Source organism: Piliocolobus tephrosceles, chromosome 9, assembly GCF_002776525.5.
Source record: "Piliocolobus tephrosceles isolate RC106 chromosome 9, ASM277652v3, whole genome shotgun sequence".
Lineage (NCBI taxonomy): Eukaryota > Metazoa > Chordata > Mammalia > Primates > Cercopithecidae > Piliocolobus > Piliocolobus tephrosceles.
This window is the reverse complement of record NC_045442.1, coordinates 46,612,002-46,630,185: the sequence shown is the minus strand read 5'-3', so window position 1 is coordinate 46,630,185 and position 18,184 is coordinate 46,612,002. Positions and strand designations below refer to the sequence as shown.

The following is an 18,184-nucleotide window of genomic DNA, read 5'->3' as shown; positions in this document are numbered from 1 at the left end:
AGGAGGTTCCAGAGCTACGACAGAGCTAAGGGCATTTTCTACAGTCCACAGGGAATTGCAAAAATGGATGGCTATCAGAGTTGGCAGATCCATCCTGAAACACATGTACGTCTCCCAGATGGAACCCAACACATAAAATTTATAATTAAAAAACTGAACTCAGTTGTTTTTATTCTATCTGTCCCACGCACGTGGCATCTACGACACTAAATCTGTTAATATAAATAAATAAATAAATCTCCAGAGGACAAGTGCCTATAATACCAGGAAATTTACAGACTGGATACATATTGAAGAGCCTTCAGCGCCCAAAATATGCCACTGTACGATGCTAGGCAAGTCAATAGCTTCTCCAAGTCTCAATTTTCTTCACTGAGAGAGGAGAATAACACTACTTGTTTTAAGGGTTGATTGTATCAAATGATACAATACACATTAATGCTTATTACTCTAAAATCAGTTGGTTTGGAACCTGCCTCTTGAATAGGATAATAATTTTTGACAACATGGATTAAAAGGAACAGAACAAAACAGATTTTGAGTAAGCACATAATTGATGCAGCTACATGTGTGGAGGGAATAGAAAGGAGGGAAAGACGTAATCCCTGAGCACTTACCTTGCTTTACTGCTGGAGAGAACTATTACAGCTTATCAGGGAATTAAATAATGGGTAAGTATCCAAAAAAGCACCAGTAATATGAGGCAATTTTATCCTCATGAGTTTCATACATGGACGGAGTTTAGACAACACATTTTCAAAACTGAGATGTCACTCTGAGAACAAATACTTCCCAGAATGTAACCCCCATTCAACTGTTTTGCTAGCTGCTATATCCCTAGCACATAGTCTCCAATAATTTTTGGTAAACAACTAAACACAAAAATGTTCTGAAGTTCCATTAAAGACTACCATTACGATCTAGAGTATAGGGCTAATATATAATAAAGTGAAATGACCTTAAGAAAAGGCTCTTCTGGAACTCAGAAAATAAATTCAATTGAATAGAAACCCCCCACTCTCCCCCACTTCATATCAAATGCTCTCTGCATCAAATGCTTTTAAGAACTTCAATCACAACCATCGAAGACATAAAACAAGAGAAAAATTATTGACAGTATCTGTGGGTCATAAACTACCTTTGGGAACAGAAGAGGAGTTAAGTACTTTGATTCAATCAACTTAATAAAGAAACTCTGATGGAATTAAAATAGGGTAAAATGAAAGATAAATGTTAGTGGAGAATCTAGTCTATTGAATAAAACACAAACCAAAAACAATCAGATTAGCATCTGACAAAAGCAACTGCCAATCAGTACAAAGATTATGTCCTTGGAAATTAGATTCCATTCACAGAGGAGAGGAAAATGCCATAGATAAAATCTTTTATGTTGGCAGATACCCACTTAACAAATAAGGCCCCACAAAGGTTTAGCAAAGATTAAAATACAAAAAAAAAAAAAAAAGAAAAGTCTTCCCCAAAGTGACCTCCAAACATTAAATACAGAATGCTAGTAAACTTCTAAAAATCCATCCTAGTTCTCTCAGCATACAATCCCAGAAAAGCCACACTGGAAAGTTGCACCTGTTCCTTCCTGCAGGATTAACAAAGCCCCTAGAAACAGTTCTAAAACTTGATGTCATGGCAGGTCCCAAGCAGGATCTGTGGTCATCATTTTTCTTCTTTACTTCCTTCCCTTTTGGCATGGGATCAATTTTCAGAGAAAATTGTCACCCACTAAGTGACCATTTCCATTTCACCAGCCTCACTACAAATCAATGCGACTGTTTATGCTAGAATGTTTTACCACTGAGTTCTCTCCACCCCTGACCCCAACCCATAACCCAGCTGTCCAATGGTTTCTTTTCTTTCTTCAAATCTTTTCACCACCAACCGACTAATATACCCTGTGACATTTAATTTCTCCTTATGCAACTGTCTAATGCTATTCCTTTTAGGCAAATGTCTGACCCAAAAGAAGCTATGGTAGAAAACACGTATCAAGACACACACCTGACTTGACTTTGCTCTGAAATAAAATATATTCAAACAAAGTTGGAGATTTCCCCAAATTAGTAAATGCTATTTCCCCACTAAATTCCATATACAAATCAGGGATTCACAGAGACCCCCAAAACCTCATAGGAGAAAGATACTGCAACAGGAGTCAGCCCTGTCATTATAAAAGATGAGACGCTCTAAGTGTCACAGCTTCTAGAAAGAGTTCAGCCCTTCTCATTACCCTTCCACAAAATTTACTCACTAAACAAATGTTAACTGAATCTAAGTCGTGATCATCTTCTACCTGGACTACTGCAATGACTTGTTTTTTTTTTTTTTTTTGAGAGTTTCACTCTTGTTGCCCAGGTTGGAGTGCAATGGCGCGAGCTCAGGTCACTGCAACCTCCACCCCCTGGGTTTAAGCGATTCTCCTGCCTCAGCCTCCCAAGTAGCTGGGATTACAGGCAAGTGCCATCACACTGGCTAATTTTGTATTTTTAGTAGAGATGGGGTTTTTCCACGTTGGTGAGGCTGGTCTCGAACTCCCGACCTCAGGTGATCCGCTTGCCTCCACCTCCCAAAGTGCTGGGATTAGAGGTGTGAGCCTGCAATGGCAGCATCCAGCCTGCAATGGCATATCAACCAGGCCCCCTGCTTCAACTCTTGCTTCCCTAGTCTCTGTAATGCAGCCACATTCTTTTAAACGCCAGTTTCATTCTTTTAAAACACCAGGTTTTTCGTATCCTTCTCCCCTAATGACTTACTGCCACACTTGAAATAAAATCCCAACTCCTCATCCATCCACGGTCCACAAGGCTAACACCTCACTGACCTCCTGCATCAGGCTTCTCTCCCAGCTAACTCAGCCACGTGGACCCTTGACCATTCCTCAGGTAAGTGCCAGAACTCTGTACTTTCTGTGTCTCCTGCATCAACTACTCTTCCCCAAACACATGCATGGTATTGTCTCATTTAATTCAGATGTCTGCTCAACCATCATCTAATCAGAGGACTCTGCTTTCCGATCAGTCTAAAATACCAGCCTCTCCCCACTCTCTCCAACACTCGCTAGCCCTTTGTACTGCTTTATTTTTCTCCATCACACTAGCCAATATCATGTATTCATTTACTGCCTCCCTTACACTGGCCAGAATTTAAGCTTCACGAAAGCATTGGGATCCTTTGCTCAGTGCAGCATCCCCAGGGCCTCTCAGTGCCTGGAATATGGTATATTGCTCAATAAATACTAGATGAATGAATGAATGAATGAATTTTAGGTGAGCACTTTCTATGTGCTAGGCACTGGGATAGAAAGGTGAACGATGAATAGAATCTAGTTCTTCCCCTTGAGGAACTTACAATTTAGCAATGAAGGAGACATATATACAACTAATAGAATGAAATGTGATATGGGCTTAACGTGTTTGAGGAAACCTGTGGAGTGGAGTAGCTAGAGATAAGGCAGGAGAGATTGGGACCAGATGCTGAGGGCCCTTGAGCTTCAGGCTAAGGAGCTGTTTTTCCATCTGGGCACCCATTATGGAGTTCTAAATAGAAATGGAAAGAAGAGATGGATCTAAAATTAGAACCGAAAGAACTTAGTGACTATCTGGATAAAAGGAACTGAGGAGTTCTAGGTTTCTAGGAAATGCCACTGATCAAATAGAAGGAAGAAAAAGTTGGAAGAAAAATATAGTAAATCTGGTTTTACGCAAGTTGAGTTTGAGGAACCCATGACCACCACACTAAGTCATAATTTCTCTGGTGACTTGGAAACTCTATAGTCCTGCTCCTTGGCTAAGAAAGCCACTTTTTCAGGTGTTCACCATGTCCCAGTAGAGCTGAGCCACACGTATCACACATAGGTGCCACTGTGTTAGCCATGATTTAGTCATGCATGAAAAATCCTTCCATCTTCAGCCTTCATCAAATCTGTAAGTTTAATATGTTCTTTATCATGCTTTCTTAAAACAAGGGATACCTGTTTTGCAGTGAAGTCTGACACAAATGCAGAGATTTCCCAGGATTTTTTCCTAGTCAGTGGCTTGAAAGTCCAATTCTAAATGGGGAGACAACATTATTTACAATTTTAAAAACCAAAAAAGTTCTCAAGGACAGGCATTATTGTTGCTTTCCATTTTGAGAGGTCATGGAAATCCCATGTGGATTTATGTGTGTGTGTGTATATATATATATATATAAACATATACTCATACAGATATGCAGGGGAGACATTAAGAATGAAAGGAGGAAAAAATTTAAGTACAAAAAAAAATCAAAACCTATGTTTAATAGTAAAGGACAATTGTTTACAACATAAAGATAGAACCAAATGTCACAATGTCACAAATTCAAGATTAAGATTTTCCAGCACCTCAAACATTTGGTTAAAGGGTTTGTTGTTGGGATTTTTTGGCCAAATTCCAGTGATCTCATTTCTTAAGTGATCCTCCATAGTTTCATCCCATGATTCTTTTCTAAAAAGTAGAAGATACTGAAATAAAAAGGAAGGACTGATTTTTTAAGGGATCCAGGACTTTTAAAATCAAAGTAGAAATATCCTGTTGGGAATTACTGGCCAAATAGGCTTAATTTGGAGAAGTCGTATAAAACAAGCTCCTAAGTGGCACACCTCCTAGTGGAGATTGGGGATGTGGTCAACACTCAGAAGAGTCAAGTACAAAAAGAGGGAGAAGTTAACTCTCTGCTAAGAATATCCCATAAACAGAAGGATCAATGTCTCCAAAATGCCAGATAAATAAAACTGCTATATTGCAATAACCAAATAACTAGAAACAAAGGGTTCCTCTGACACTACAAAAGATTTTAACCTTCTCTATGAGAGCCAGGAAAAGGTAGTTTATCCATCTGCACTGCTTGATATGTCATCTGTATCTTTCTTTCTTCCTACCTCCTACCTCCTATGTCCTACCTGTCTGGTGGGCCAAATACACTGAAGTGAGGTCACAAGGAGAGAGACAGGAAACCAGCAATAGACCCCAGTAGAAGGACAGGGTGGATGACGCTTAGGATGATCATGACAACTCTGCTTTCATTTCCCACATCCCTATCCCACCAGAGGTGAAAATCAGAAAGGACTTAGTTGGATGCATTCTGGACACAAACACCCTGAAGCTAATAAAAATCAAATATAATTGGCCCATCCAATTATGTTAGAATCAAATAAAATGTAGTTGTATATGACAACAGAAATCATCTAGACTGAGACGCCATTATTTTGTGAGAAAAACAAGGCTCCTGAGATGTAAGGATCCACCCAAACCACTCAGCAAGTTGGACATACCTGAGGCCAGATCCCAGGCTGCCTGCGTTCCAGCACTGAGTTAATTTTGTCAAATCAACTGGTTTCTTGCTTTGAGCAATTTAAATATATAAATGACTACAGTATTGGCAATAAGTACCAGGAAAACACAAAATCATAAAGCTTAAAGAGAAAGAGATTTGAGGAAAACTCCCTGTTGGGAAAATTGTAATTATTAATATACTTCAAGAAAATTAGTTTTACGGTTAAGAGGATACTTTATAAGAATAAAATTACTTAAAAGTCACAGTTCTGTGAAAGATTCAGATTTGTAACTGTTAAGACTTACTCAAGGCCGGGCGCGGTGGCTCAAGCCTGTAATCCCAGCACTTTGGGAGGCCGAGACGGGCGGATCACGAGGTCAGGAGATCGAGACCATCCTGGCTAACACGGTGAAACCCCGTCTCTACTAAAAAATACAAAAAACTAGCCGGGCGAGGTGGCGGGCGCCTGTAGTCCCAGCTACTCGGGAGGCTGAGGCAGGAGAATGGCGTAAACTCAGGAGGCGGAGCTTGCAGTGAGCTGAGATCTGGCCACTGCACTCCAGCCTGGGCGGCAGAGCCAGACTCCGTCTCAAAAAAAAAAAAAAAAAAAAAAAAAAAAAAAAAGACTTACTCAAAGTTATATTCTGGGGCAGTAAATTATTTGCTTGAATATAAAAATTCTGATGAAAAACCGGAAAAGGAGCAAACTTACAAAAACAAAACAACAAACATCAGGAAAACCCAGGAAGCATAATTTGAGTTGACCTTGCTTTGCACAGTACTGGCATTTTGTTCCAATGGGATTTTAGGAAAAAAGTTTAAAAGTCAAAAAGGCAAAAGCAGAACTAAAGTTTGGCAGCAAAAATAATGCACTTAATAAACTCCAAGTATCTTGTATTTCTAAAGCCTATTCCTATTTATTAGCCTCTTAAAACTAAAGGAACAACAACAACAAAAAGGTCTTCCACCAAATTAAATGCAGCCCAGACCATCAATTCTATATCAGATCCAGCTTGAACTCTAGGACTGTCAATCCGTCTGTAAATAAACACTGATCAGTTAAATGGCTTTCTTTATACCAGTTAAGACCATCCATTCCTGGGAAAGTGTCAGGAACTGCTTTTATTTCAATTTGCAGGCATATAATTTATCAGGTTAAAAAAAAAGAGTCCTTATAAAACATACTAGGAAAAACCTTATCATTTCTGTCAAAGAACATTCAGCATGAACTCTCGGTGTGCATTTTGTTTTCTTGCTGTAAGATGAATTCCTTAATATTTAACCACGTGGTGGATCATGAAACACAGTCCACCGGACAGAAACTCAGCTCTTTAACAAACCAATTTCCAACCCTCATTCATGGAAACCGTAAGGTATTCCTTTAACTAAGGAGAAAATCAAACATCAATGAAGGGACAATGTGGGCAACCAGAGTAAACAGCCTGTCTGAGGGTGTCCATGCTGAGTTTACAGCTTCGGATGTGAAAGCCACCTTGGATACACCTGAAACTAAGTGGGAGTTGCCTACTTAACACTCTGAGAAATTTGAATGGAACAATCACATGTTGCTTTAAGTAGCAGTAGTAGAAGGTGGGAATCCATTTAGGTCCATCCACAACCCACCTACCCAAAGTCATACCCTGAGGGTATTGTTTTCCCAACAACCCAAGCCACTCTGGAAGAGGTGTTCTGAATTCTGTGTGAAACATCTTTAAATACATATTGCTAAGGCTCCAGATATCTGACTCTGTGTGGGAAAAGCTATGCAGCCAATTTATAGTGCTTAGGCCAACTGTTGATTTATTTAATGGGTTAGTAACACCAACTAAGACTAGGTGGTTGATCTGTTGTTCAATAGCCTGTACTGTCTGAAGATGTCTGAGAGTTTTCTTTCTTATCAAGTGAAAACAGAGCATCATCTCTAACAGTCTGATTCAACATTCTGTATGAATCTTGCATAAAACAGGCAATGAACAGCATTTTCTTTTAAAGCTTAGTCCAACAGGGTATGTGTTTAAAAAAGAAAAAAAAAATTAGTATGTTTTGATCCCAACAAGTTGATAAATTTCATTTATAAATAATAATTAGATGTTTGGAGTGCAAATCCCATAATCATTGAATCTTAGAGCTTTTACTTGACTTACTTGTATTTTAAGAGCAGCCACTGAATTAACCAGAGTCCTACAAGGATCATGCCATTAATTTCACAAATAGAAAAGGCCCACTGCACCCGGTTAAAATGGTCAAAAAATGTGTCCGGTAGTGGAGGCTGCACCTCCTTAGGAGGTACTCGTTCATGGACGACCGAGATCATCACTGTGGTGAGAACAAAACAGGAAAGTGCGTAAAGAAAGGCCAGAAAAGTCTTGCCCCACTCCATGGGGTACTGAGAGCGCTCCAGTTCTGGCATGGGGATCTTTATCATCTCTTTCCTATACCCATTTGGCATCCCGTTGGGTTTAATCTTGATGCTGAAGCTGCCATCGGGGGTGGGGATGTCTACGCCAATGTTGAGGTGCCCGTTGGCATGACCATTCTTGTGTGCTTCCAAATGGTGCTCCATTTTCAGGGTTTCTATCATGTCCAGGAGCCGCTGCCCGTTGTCAGAGGAGACTCGGCACAAGGGGGGTTTTTTGAAATCCTCTTGGGTTAGGTTGATCAAGTCCTGGCCTGTGAAATGCTCCAGAGGCTCACAGTATTCTGGCATAGCATTCTCCAGCAGCCAGTCTGCCACCTTCTTGGGTGACCAATAAACCACTTCCTTCATTGTACTGGCAGACAGCAGGCAGTCTCCAGCTCACTCTTGGCAGGTCAGCAGTCACTGTTCCGACAGGGCAGGACACTGTCCTGCCTTGGCTCGTTCATCCTGTGGGGCCTCATGAGCAGAGACTTGTTTGGCAAGATGGTCAGGGCAGTTTTTAAACACCTCATGTAGCCGTCCAGGGTTCCTGAGCGCCCAAGCATTAATTCACCTCATTTCTGAGCAGGATTCTTCCTTCTGTGAAAGCAAGAGAAGATATCAAGATACTGTACTTCCAAATTACCCCTCTCGAAATGCAAAGCCTTATATACATAAGGAAAGTAGAAAACCAGTTATTGGTAAACTTAATAGCTTTCAAACGTATTCATTTCAGGGACCACTGATTTCCTGGTTATTAGTCTTTTGTGACACACATTAAATTGGATCTGAAAATAGATGTTGTCGAAGGAGACATATTTTATATAATTTCCAATGGTCTATTTTCTAAGAAGCAATTTGGCAGTGCTTTGGACACTTTTCAACCTGGTCAAGAGACCAGGTATTCTCTTTGTCCTTACATGCTTCCTGAGATAATTTAAAAGAATAAAACATATTTGCTTACCCTACCTCGTGAAGAATGTTTAAAAATGTACATAACATACAGCAACTCATAGAATTGCTGAGCTTCAAAATCAACTGGTTTAATTCTTTTTCCAAAAAAAAAAAAAAAAAAAAATCAGTGAGTCCCCTTTTCTGTATGTGCTTAGGTCCCAAATGTATAAAAGATCTACAAATGCCACTGCTTGGGTTGAAGCACAGATGAAGGGCCAAGGTCCTGACGGCTCTGTTGATCTTTCTTAATCTCAGCCCCTCTCAGGTTCTGTGGGACCCCACGGTTTAAAAATAAAGGATCTGGTCCAACTTCTTCATTTACAAATGAAGAATCTGAGTTCTAGAAATGTCAAGAAACCTGCCCATGGCCAAGTGGCAGTTGGCATAGAAGAGTTACAAGTTAAGTTTCTGAGTTCTAGTTCAGTGGATGTACTTATTAAAATATTTTACTATGTGAAAATAACCAAATGCATACCTGTAGGGAAGATTCTAAAGTAGGATTCAAAATTTTACAAATTTGTGCATAAATAGAAACATACACATATAATGTGTATATATAATACATATAACTGTAATTATGGCTAACTATGGTACACAGGCTGAGAATCCCTAATGCTAAAATTCAAAATCCAAAATGCTCCAAAATCCTAAACTTTTTGAGAACTGACGATACTCAAAGAAAATGCTCATTGGAGCATTTCAGATTTTTGGATCGGGATGCTCAACTGAGTACATTCTGGAAATATTCCAAAGTATCCCCAAGATTGAAATCCAAAACACTTCTGGTCCCAAGCATTTTGGATAAGGGATACTCAACTTACATAATATTGTATAAAACAACTGGAAAGAAATATATCACATATTAACTGGAGTTATACTTAATGATGGTTCTGTAGGTATTTTCTACTTTTCTCCACCTATTTTTCTTTAATAAGCATATATTACTTTTATAACAATCATACAAAATGAAAAACAAGAAAAGTTAAAAATAAAAGACCTTAACAAACTCCTTAACAAAGCATAATAATAGCTAATGAAATGTGGCCTTTGGCAGAAGATGGACCACAGTTTGACTCTCAGCATCTCCCATACATAACCCATTATGTGAGTTTTGGCTTATTCACCTCTAAAATGAATAATCAAGTATTTCCTTCACAGGGTTGTTGCTGATATTTAAGGAATCCTATCTGAAAGTTCATGAAACATAACCTAGCTCTAAAAGCAGTGATTTTCACATGGGTATGTGGGTACCCATATCCTTTTGTTTTTCTTCCTCAAATTATCTGTCATATCCAGTAGCCACTGTCCACTACATCTCACTATGAAAAAAAACTTCATTTACAAATCTACCAGTGGGCTAATTTTTTTTTTCTCAAATGATGACTGTTGCAAAGATCTGGAGATTTAAGGGCTTGAAATGCTATTTCCCTGAGTATGTTTCTGTGAAATAATAATCTGATAAAATCGTCCAAGCTTTTAAAAAAAATATAGCCAAATAAGCCTAGGAATGCATTCTGTAATCTCTCCTGGGGACAGCAGTATGCATTAGGATGTTAAAAGCTCCAGGAAATCTTCCAATTAAGAATCTATTTTGAGAAAAGATTTTTTAAGCTGACTTCATCAAGGCTATCCTACTCCTTGCCCCTTTTCCTACAGGACTCATTTCTACTGAATCCCAAAATCTTTTGTTTGTCAGGGTGAGATAGGGTCTTACTCTACTGCCCAGGGTGGAGTGCTGTGGTGCAATCATGGCTCACTGCAACCTCTACCTCCTGGGCTCAAGTGATTCTCCCAACTCAGCCTCGCAGAAGCTGGGACCACAGGTGCATGCCACTGTATCTGGCTAATTTTTAAAATATTTGTAGAGATGTGGCTGGGTGGGGGCTCACTATGATGCTTGGGCTGGCCCATATCCTACTTTAGAAAGAATTCCGTCTTATTCTGGGAGTCCCAATCTTACTCTGAGAGTCCACTCTCAGTTTTTCAGTCCATTTAACAACCAATCAAGTGGCAATAACAGCTTTTAAAGATATTCCAGACTTTGCAAACAAACTGGGTGTTCCCTTCACAGAACTTTCCCTGTCACACCTTCCTGTGACTAAGTGTCTGTCTAGACTCCCCTAAGAGCCTATGAGTGAATGTGAAGTAGTTACAATGTTAAGTACCCATAGATCTACATGCCCAGGGCTCAGAAGGTGCTCAATCAATGTCTGCTCAGTATCTTCAAAAATATTCCTTAGACCTAGTAACGTGTAGATGGCTTAACGGAAAACAAACCTGCTGAAAATACCACTGACAATGAAAATGGCTGTAAAACAATTTGGATGCGCAAGGAGATTAAGATGGGCATTCTCCAGAGAAATGTAAAACCAAAGTACATCTCTGACCACTTAAAAACCACCGTAAAGAACTTCAATTGCCACCGGAACTGCCCAGAGAGTGTCGAGAAGTCACGCACACCAAACGAGAGTTCTGGCAGAAGGTCAGGAAGAAAAGGGGACCTCCTTGGCCTCAGACCCAAGGCCTCCCCTCAAACCCTCTCCAGCAGAGTTAGGAAAACAGCCAAAGGAATCCTCAACATCTTGAAATGGGTATGAAAACTCTAAAGAAATATTCTCAGTGGAGTGTTGAGGCCCAAGAGAGATGAACAAAGTCTTTTCACCTAGGTTCTTCATTTCCCCCTTGCCCAGCACAGGAAGTCAGCCAAGATAGGAAACTCCCTGAGAACCATAGGGACCAGACAGAAGCCAAAGTGTTATTTCAGTTCTCTCTGATGGGAGGAAGAGTCACATAATCTCTCAAGAGATAATCAACATTTTAAGAAATATTTATTTATTTATTATTCTACTTTAAGTTCTGGGATACATGTGCTGAACATGCAGGTTTGCTACCTAGGTATACATGTGCCATGGTGGTTTGCTGCACCCATCAACCCATCATCTAGGTTTTAAGCCCCTCATGCATTAGGTATTTGTCTTAATGCTTACCCTCCCCTTCCCCCCTACCCTATGACAGGCCCCAGTGTGTAATGTTCTCCTCCCCGTGTCCAGCTCCCACTTATGAGTGAGAACATGTGGTTGTGGTTTTCTGTTCCTGTGTTACTTTGCTGAGGATGATGGGTTCCAACTTCACAAACCCACAGCCAATATCATACTGAAAGGGCAAATGCTGGAAGCATTCCCTTTGAAAACTGGCACAAGACAAGGATGCCCTCTCTCACCACTCCCATTCAACACAGTATTGGAAGTTCTGGCCAGGGCAATCAGGCAAGAGAAAGAAATAAAGTGCATTCAAATAGGAAGAGAGGAAGTCAAATTGTCTCTGTTTGCAGATGACATGATTGCATGTTTAGAAAACCCTATCATCTCAGCCCAAAAATTCCTTAAGCTGATAAGCAACTTCAGCAGTCTCAGGATACAAAATCGAAGTGCAAAAATTACAAGCATTCCTATACACCGATAATAGACAAGCAGAAAGCCAAATCATGAGTGAACTCTCATTCACAACTGCTACAAAGAAAATAAAATACCTAGGAATTTGACTTACAAGGGATGTGAAGGACCTCTTCAAGGAGAACTACAAACCACTGCTCAAGGAAATAAGAGAGGATACAAACAAATGGGAAAACATCCCATGCTCATGGATAGGAAGAATCAGTATCATGAAAATGGCCATACTGCCCAAAGTAATTGATAGATCCAATGCTATTCCCAACAAGCTACCACTGACTCTCTTCAAAGAACTAGAGAAACCTACTTCAAATTTCATATGGCACTGAAGAAGAGCCCGTAAAGCCAAGACAATCCTAAGCAAAAAGAACAAAGCTGGAGGCATCATGTTACCTGACTTCAAACTATACTACAAGGCTACAGTAACCAAAACAGCATGGTACTGGTACTGAAACAGGTATATAGACAATCAACTTTAAAATAGGAAAAAATCAAATGCTAGGAGCCAATTTCATAATGGTCCATCAAGTATCCATCTGGCATTACAAGCATGGCAAGCACACATATAACAAAGGAACTCCAATCTTGCAAAGGTGTGCCCATCGGAGCCCCTTTGAGACGGTGAGACAAATTAATGGCTTCTATTAACAAACTGGGACAACAAAATTATTCCTTCCTTAAAATAACCCCTGTACTTCCCCATAACTTGGAATTCTCTATGTATTCATCAAGAAGTTTAGATTCTTCCTTTAGTCTTTAAGGTCTTTCTCTGCAAAGCCTTAGCTGTCTACTCCACTTCATAATCCTTTTCTCCTCCCTGAATTCCTAAACCACGAATACTTGTGGTACACAATACAATTGAATGGTCTTATGTGTGTGCTATGGTAGAAAGAGCATTAGCCAAGTGAGCCAGGGAGCCTGCATTTGAGAGTCTATCCAGCTACTTCCCTTCTTAACGAAGTCCTTTAGCCTTGCCAAGCCTCAGTTTCCTCTGGGAAATAGGATTAACATCTACTTTACCTACTGATATAGTTTGGCTGTGTCCCCACCCAAATCTCATTTTGAATTGTATTCCCATAATTCCCATTCTCCTCATGTGTTGTGGGAGAGACCCAATAGGAGATAATTTGAATCATGGGGGCAGTTCCCCCATACTGTTCTTGTGGTAGTGAATAAGCCTCATGAGATCTGATGGGTTTATCAGGGGTTTCCACTTTTGCTTCCTCCTCATTTTCTCTTGCCACTACCATGTAAGAAGTGCCTGTCACCTCCCGCCATGATTCTGAGGCCTCTCCAGCCATGTGGAGCTATAAGTCCAATTAAACCTCTTTTTCTTCTCAGTCTTGGGTATGTCTTTATCAGCAGCATGAAAACAAACTAATACAGGAAATTGGTACCAGCAGAGTAGGGTGTTGCTGAAAAGATATCTGAAAATGTGGAAGCGACTTTGGAACTGGGTAACAAGCAGAAGCTGGAACAGTTTGGAGGGCTCAGAAGAAGATAGAAAAATGTGGGAAAGTTTGGAACTTCCTAGAGACTTGTTGAATGGCTTTTCCCAAAATGCTGACAGCAATACGAGCAATAAGGTCCAGGCTGAGGTGGTCTCAGATGGAGATGAAGAACTTGTTGGGAACTGGAGCAAAGGTACTCTTGTTATGTTTTAGCAAAGAGACTGGAGGCATTTTGCCCCTGCCCTAGAGATTTGTGGAACTTTGAACTTGAGAGAGATGTTTTAGGGTATCTGGCAGAAGACATTTCTAAGCAGTAAAGCATTTAAGATGTAACCTGGGTGCTGTTAAAGGCATTCAGTTTGATAAGGGAAGCAAAGCATAAAAGTTTGGAAAATTTGCAGCTTGACTATGTGATAGAAAAGAAAAATATATTTTCCAGGGAGAAATTCAAGCTGGCTGCAGAAATTTTTGTAAGTAGCAAGGAGCTTAATGTTAATCCCCAAGACCATGGGGAAAATGTCTCCAGGGCATGTCAGAAGTTCTTCACGGCAGCCCCTCCCATCACAGGCCCAGGAGGAAAAGGTTGTTTCATGGGCCGGGTCCAGGGTCCCCGTGCTGTGTGCAGACTAGGGACTTGGTGCCCTGTGTCTCAGGCACTCTAGCCGTGGCTGAAAGGGGCCAACATACAGCTCAGGCTGTGGCTTCAGAAGGTGGAAGCCCCAAGCCTTGGCAGGCTCCCCGTGGTGTTGGGCCTGCGGATGCACAGAAGTCAAGAATTGAGGTTTGGGAACTTCCGCCTAGATTTCAGAAGATGTAAGGAAATGCCTGGATGCCCAGGCAGAAGTTTGCTGCAGGGGCCTGGCCCTCATGGAGAACCTCTTCTAAGGCAGTGCAGAAGGCAGATGCGGGGTCAGAGCCCACACATAGAGTCCCTACCGGGGTACTGCCTAGTGGAGCTATGAGAAGAGGGCCACCATCCTCCAGACCCCAGAATGGTAGATCCACTGACAGGGTGCACCATGCACTGGGAAAAGCCACATTCAATGCCAGTCCATGAAACTGGCCGGGAGGGAGGCTGTACCCTGCAAAGCCAAAGGGGTGGAGCTGCCCAAGACCATGGGAACACACCTTTTGCATCAGTGTGACCTAGATATGAGACCTGGAGTCAAAGGAGATCATTTTGGAGCTTTAATATTTGACTGCCCCACTGGAGTTTGGACTTACATGGGTCCTGTAATCCCTTTGTTTTGGCCAATTTCGCCCATTTGGAATTGCTGTATTTACCCAGTACCTGTACCCACACTGCATCTAGGAAGTAACTAGGTTGCTTTTGATTTTCAGATTCATAGGCAGAAGGGACGAGTCTCAGATCAGACTTTGGACTGTGGACTTTTGGGTTAATGCTGAAATGAGTTAAGACTTTGGGGGATTGTTGGGAAGGCATGATTGGTTTTGAAATGTGAGGACGTGAGATTTGGGGGGTACATGGGCAGAATGATATGGTTTGGCTGTGTGCCCACCCAAATTTCATTTTGAATTGTATTCCCATAATTCCTATGTATTGTGAGAGGGACTCAGTGGGAGATAATTTAAATCATGGGGTAGTTTCCTCCATACTGTTGCCATGGTAGTGAATAAGTCTCATGAAATGTGATGGGTTTATCGGGGGTTTCCATTTTTGCTTCCTCCTCATTTTTCTCTTGTCACTGCCATGTAAGAAGTGCCTTTTGCCTCCTGCATTATTCCGAGGTCTCCCTAGCCATGTGGAGCTGTGAGTCCAATTAAATTTCTTTTTCTTCCCAGGCTCGAGGTGTCTTTATTAGTAGTGTGAAAACGAACTAATACACCTACCTTCACACAGGCTGCTACTGCTGGGAGGATTCAATCATGTAAAAGGAATAAAAACTACTAATTACTCTAGGAAGTATATCTTGGTCTTCTTGTCACAACCTACACTTCTTTTCCGTTGCCTAACTGGGTCCACAGTAACACTTCATAAATATATACTGAAGCTGCCACTTACAAATGACATAATTTATAAAGCCCAATCATTCTGGCACACGAGTAAAGACAGCCTTTGAAATTTCAAGAGCAAATAAACTTTTATTTTTTCAAGCAAGCTTTGAAACTTGAAATAAAGGTATACATGTTGTTTTCCTGCAACTGATGCAGAAATTGTACAAAAAAGGGAAAAGCTCATTGCTACAGAAGTGAACTGTTGGACAACTATTCAGTACTTCAAAGGTCACTGCTAAAAGGTGGACCCCCAAAACCCCAGAGCACAGCTATACAGGGTGAGGTAAGATTTACTTTTCCCTGAATTCACACACTGTGGTGTCTTTGAAAAGGGAAAGACAAAATATCGTATCTAGACCCAGAAGACTGTACGTTATTAGCCTGGGCTCAGAGAAGAACTGCCACCATCACTCAGAAAAGCCATGCTGAATCCATTATTGGGAGAATGTTAAAAAATAACATACAGCCCAAATTACTAGACATTTTTCAGAACTGGGAATAATATAAGAGTAAAAATATGCATACATTCTTTATCCCAAAATAACACAAAATTTGAGAGACAGAAGCAGCACAGAAATACTTTGTTCATATCTAACTTTTAGAGATAAGTAAACTAAAATGCAGTGAGGTTGTGATTGGTCTAAAATCTCATACATAGCAAAGAGTCGCCTTGGGGCTAGACCAAGACCCAAAATGCTTTTCAGGGCTCTCCCACTGAAAAAGATTCAACAGTCTCACAGATCTAAGCTTGTATCAAGGGTAGTCTAAAAAGTTTCTTAAAATTATAATGGTGTTCTTTAGGAGAAAAGCAGAGAAAAACAGCACATGTTCATTATAGATTCTAAGCTTACCAGGATTTTATATTTAGCCTCAATTTAGTAAAAAAGAAATCTGCTAAATTCAATTTGGCTCCAATTCTTAAAATACATATTTTAGACTTTAATATTATAAAAACCATCAGACAATATGACATGACATGGTAAAAACTATGTATATTATTATCAAAGCCAAGCAGGTCTCTAAACAAAAAAGTAAAAGCAATTATTCTGGTAATGAAAAAAAAATTACTAACCAAAATTAGTAAATAAATCATTTATAAATTTTTTATCCTTATTCACAAATAATCTATTATACTATCTTGTTATCTGGAATTTACTTGAAACAAGACACAGTTAACAATTTACCATGCAAATTACACATTGAACATAAGTTTTCAAGAATCAGAATACCACAAAATACCACAATGCAACTAGACCTGGGGCAATTGCTCAGAAAATCTGAATTCTAACGCTTGCTCTAGTACTCATCTGTACTCCAACCCCAGTGCCTCAGTTTCCTAGTATGGAATAATTTATTCCATCCACTTACTCCACTAGTTAAGGGTATTTGTATGTACCTGACAGTGCTTTGGAAAACATAATACATAAAATATAAGAAATTATTATACTGAATATAATTTATTCTTTCCTTGACGATTCAATGGACTTTTAAAATGAATGCCATGAAATTAACAATTTAGTTTTTATGATTTTTTTAAGGCATGAAGGACTCAAGTTTGAACAAACAAGCTGGCATGTCGGTGAAAAAAGCACTGAGAAACTACAGGATTCTAGATGTTTCTAAATGCTGATAATGATAAAAGAATGATGAAAGTAGTACATGCATAGTTAGTCTCATATACAGAGTGAACCAAACTTTTGGCTTCACGTATCATATCTCTAAAAACAAAAGCAGCTGGGCACGGTGGTTCATGCCTGTAATCAATCGCAACACTTTGGGAGGCCAAGGTGGGAGAATCTCTTGAGGCCAGGAGTTCATGACCAGTCTAGGCAACACAGTGAGACAACATTTCTATTTTTAAAAATGTAACAAAAAATAAATACATTTAATAATAAAAACAAAAGCAAAAGTAACACGGAGTACATACATGACTTTACTCTGATAGCTTATAGTTGACTTAAAGCAAGATCAAAATTTTGCGGGCATGTAGCATTTAGCTCAAACTTTATAACACAAAACTACCTGTGGGGTACCTTGTTAAAGAGCAATATAAATCAAGAATTGATATTATTTTATTATGAAACAGACTAAGTGTCTCTTTGTAAAAGCTTTAAGTTCAGACAAAAGTTTTTACATCTTCTAGAACTTTCCATAAAATAATAACCAGAACAAGTACAATGGCTTATGCCTGTAATCCCAACATTTTGGGAGGCTGAGGCAGGCAGATAACTTAAGGCCAGGAGTTCGAGACCAGCCTGGGCAAAACCCGTGTCTACTAAAAATACAAAATTTAGCTGGGCGTGGTAGCTCACGCCTGTAATCCCAGATAATCAGGAAGCTGAGGCATGAGAATTGCTTGAACCTGGGAGGCAGAGGCTGCAGTGAACTGAGGTCCTGTCACTGTACTCCAGCCTCCAGCCTAAGCAACAGAGCAAGACTTTGTCTCAAAAAAAGTAAATAATAACCTAACAGATCTTTTAAGGCAATGTAGCCCACTGAAATACTCATGAGATAGGTGTTCAATTATTCTCTAATTCAATTTGGATAGCTTTACTCCAAACAAATCTAATAAGCTATAGATTTGTTATTTAGCATTTGAAGAGTTAAAC

General features: G+C 39.9%; 1 protein-coding gene across 6 annotated transcripts in view; it reads right to left on the bottom strand.

The window, feature by feature from the left end:
- Positions 1 to 18,184, bottom strand: part of SGMS1 (sphingomyelin synthase 1) — a 318,863-nt gene that overhangs the window by 30,830 nt on the left and 269,849 nt on the right. For all 6 annotated transcript variants that reach the window (XM_023225165.1, XM_023225166.2, XM_023225163.2 and 3 more), the window contains one exon: positions 7,452 to 8,305. In XM_023225165.1, the coding sequence (XP_023080933.1) occupies positions 7,452 to 8,074 (623 nt within the window). In that variant the 5' untranslated portion in view covers positions 8,075 to 8,305. The remainder of the gene's footprint in view (positions 1 to 7,451; positions 8,306 to 18,184) is intronic.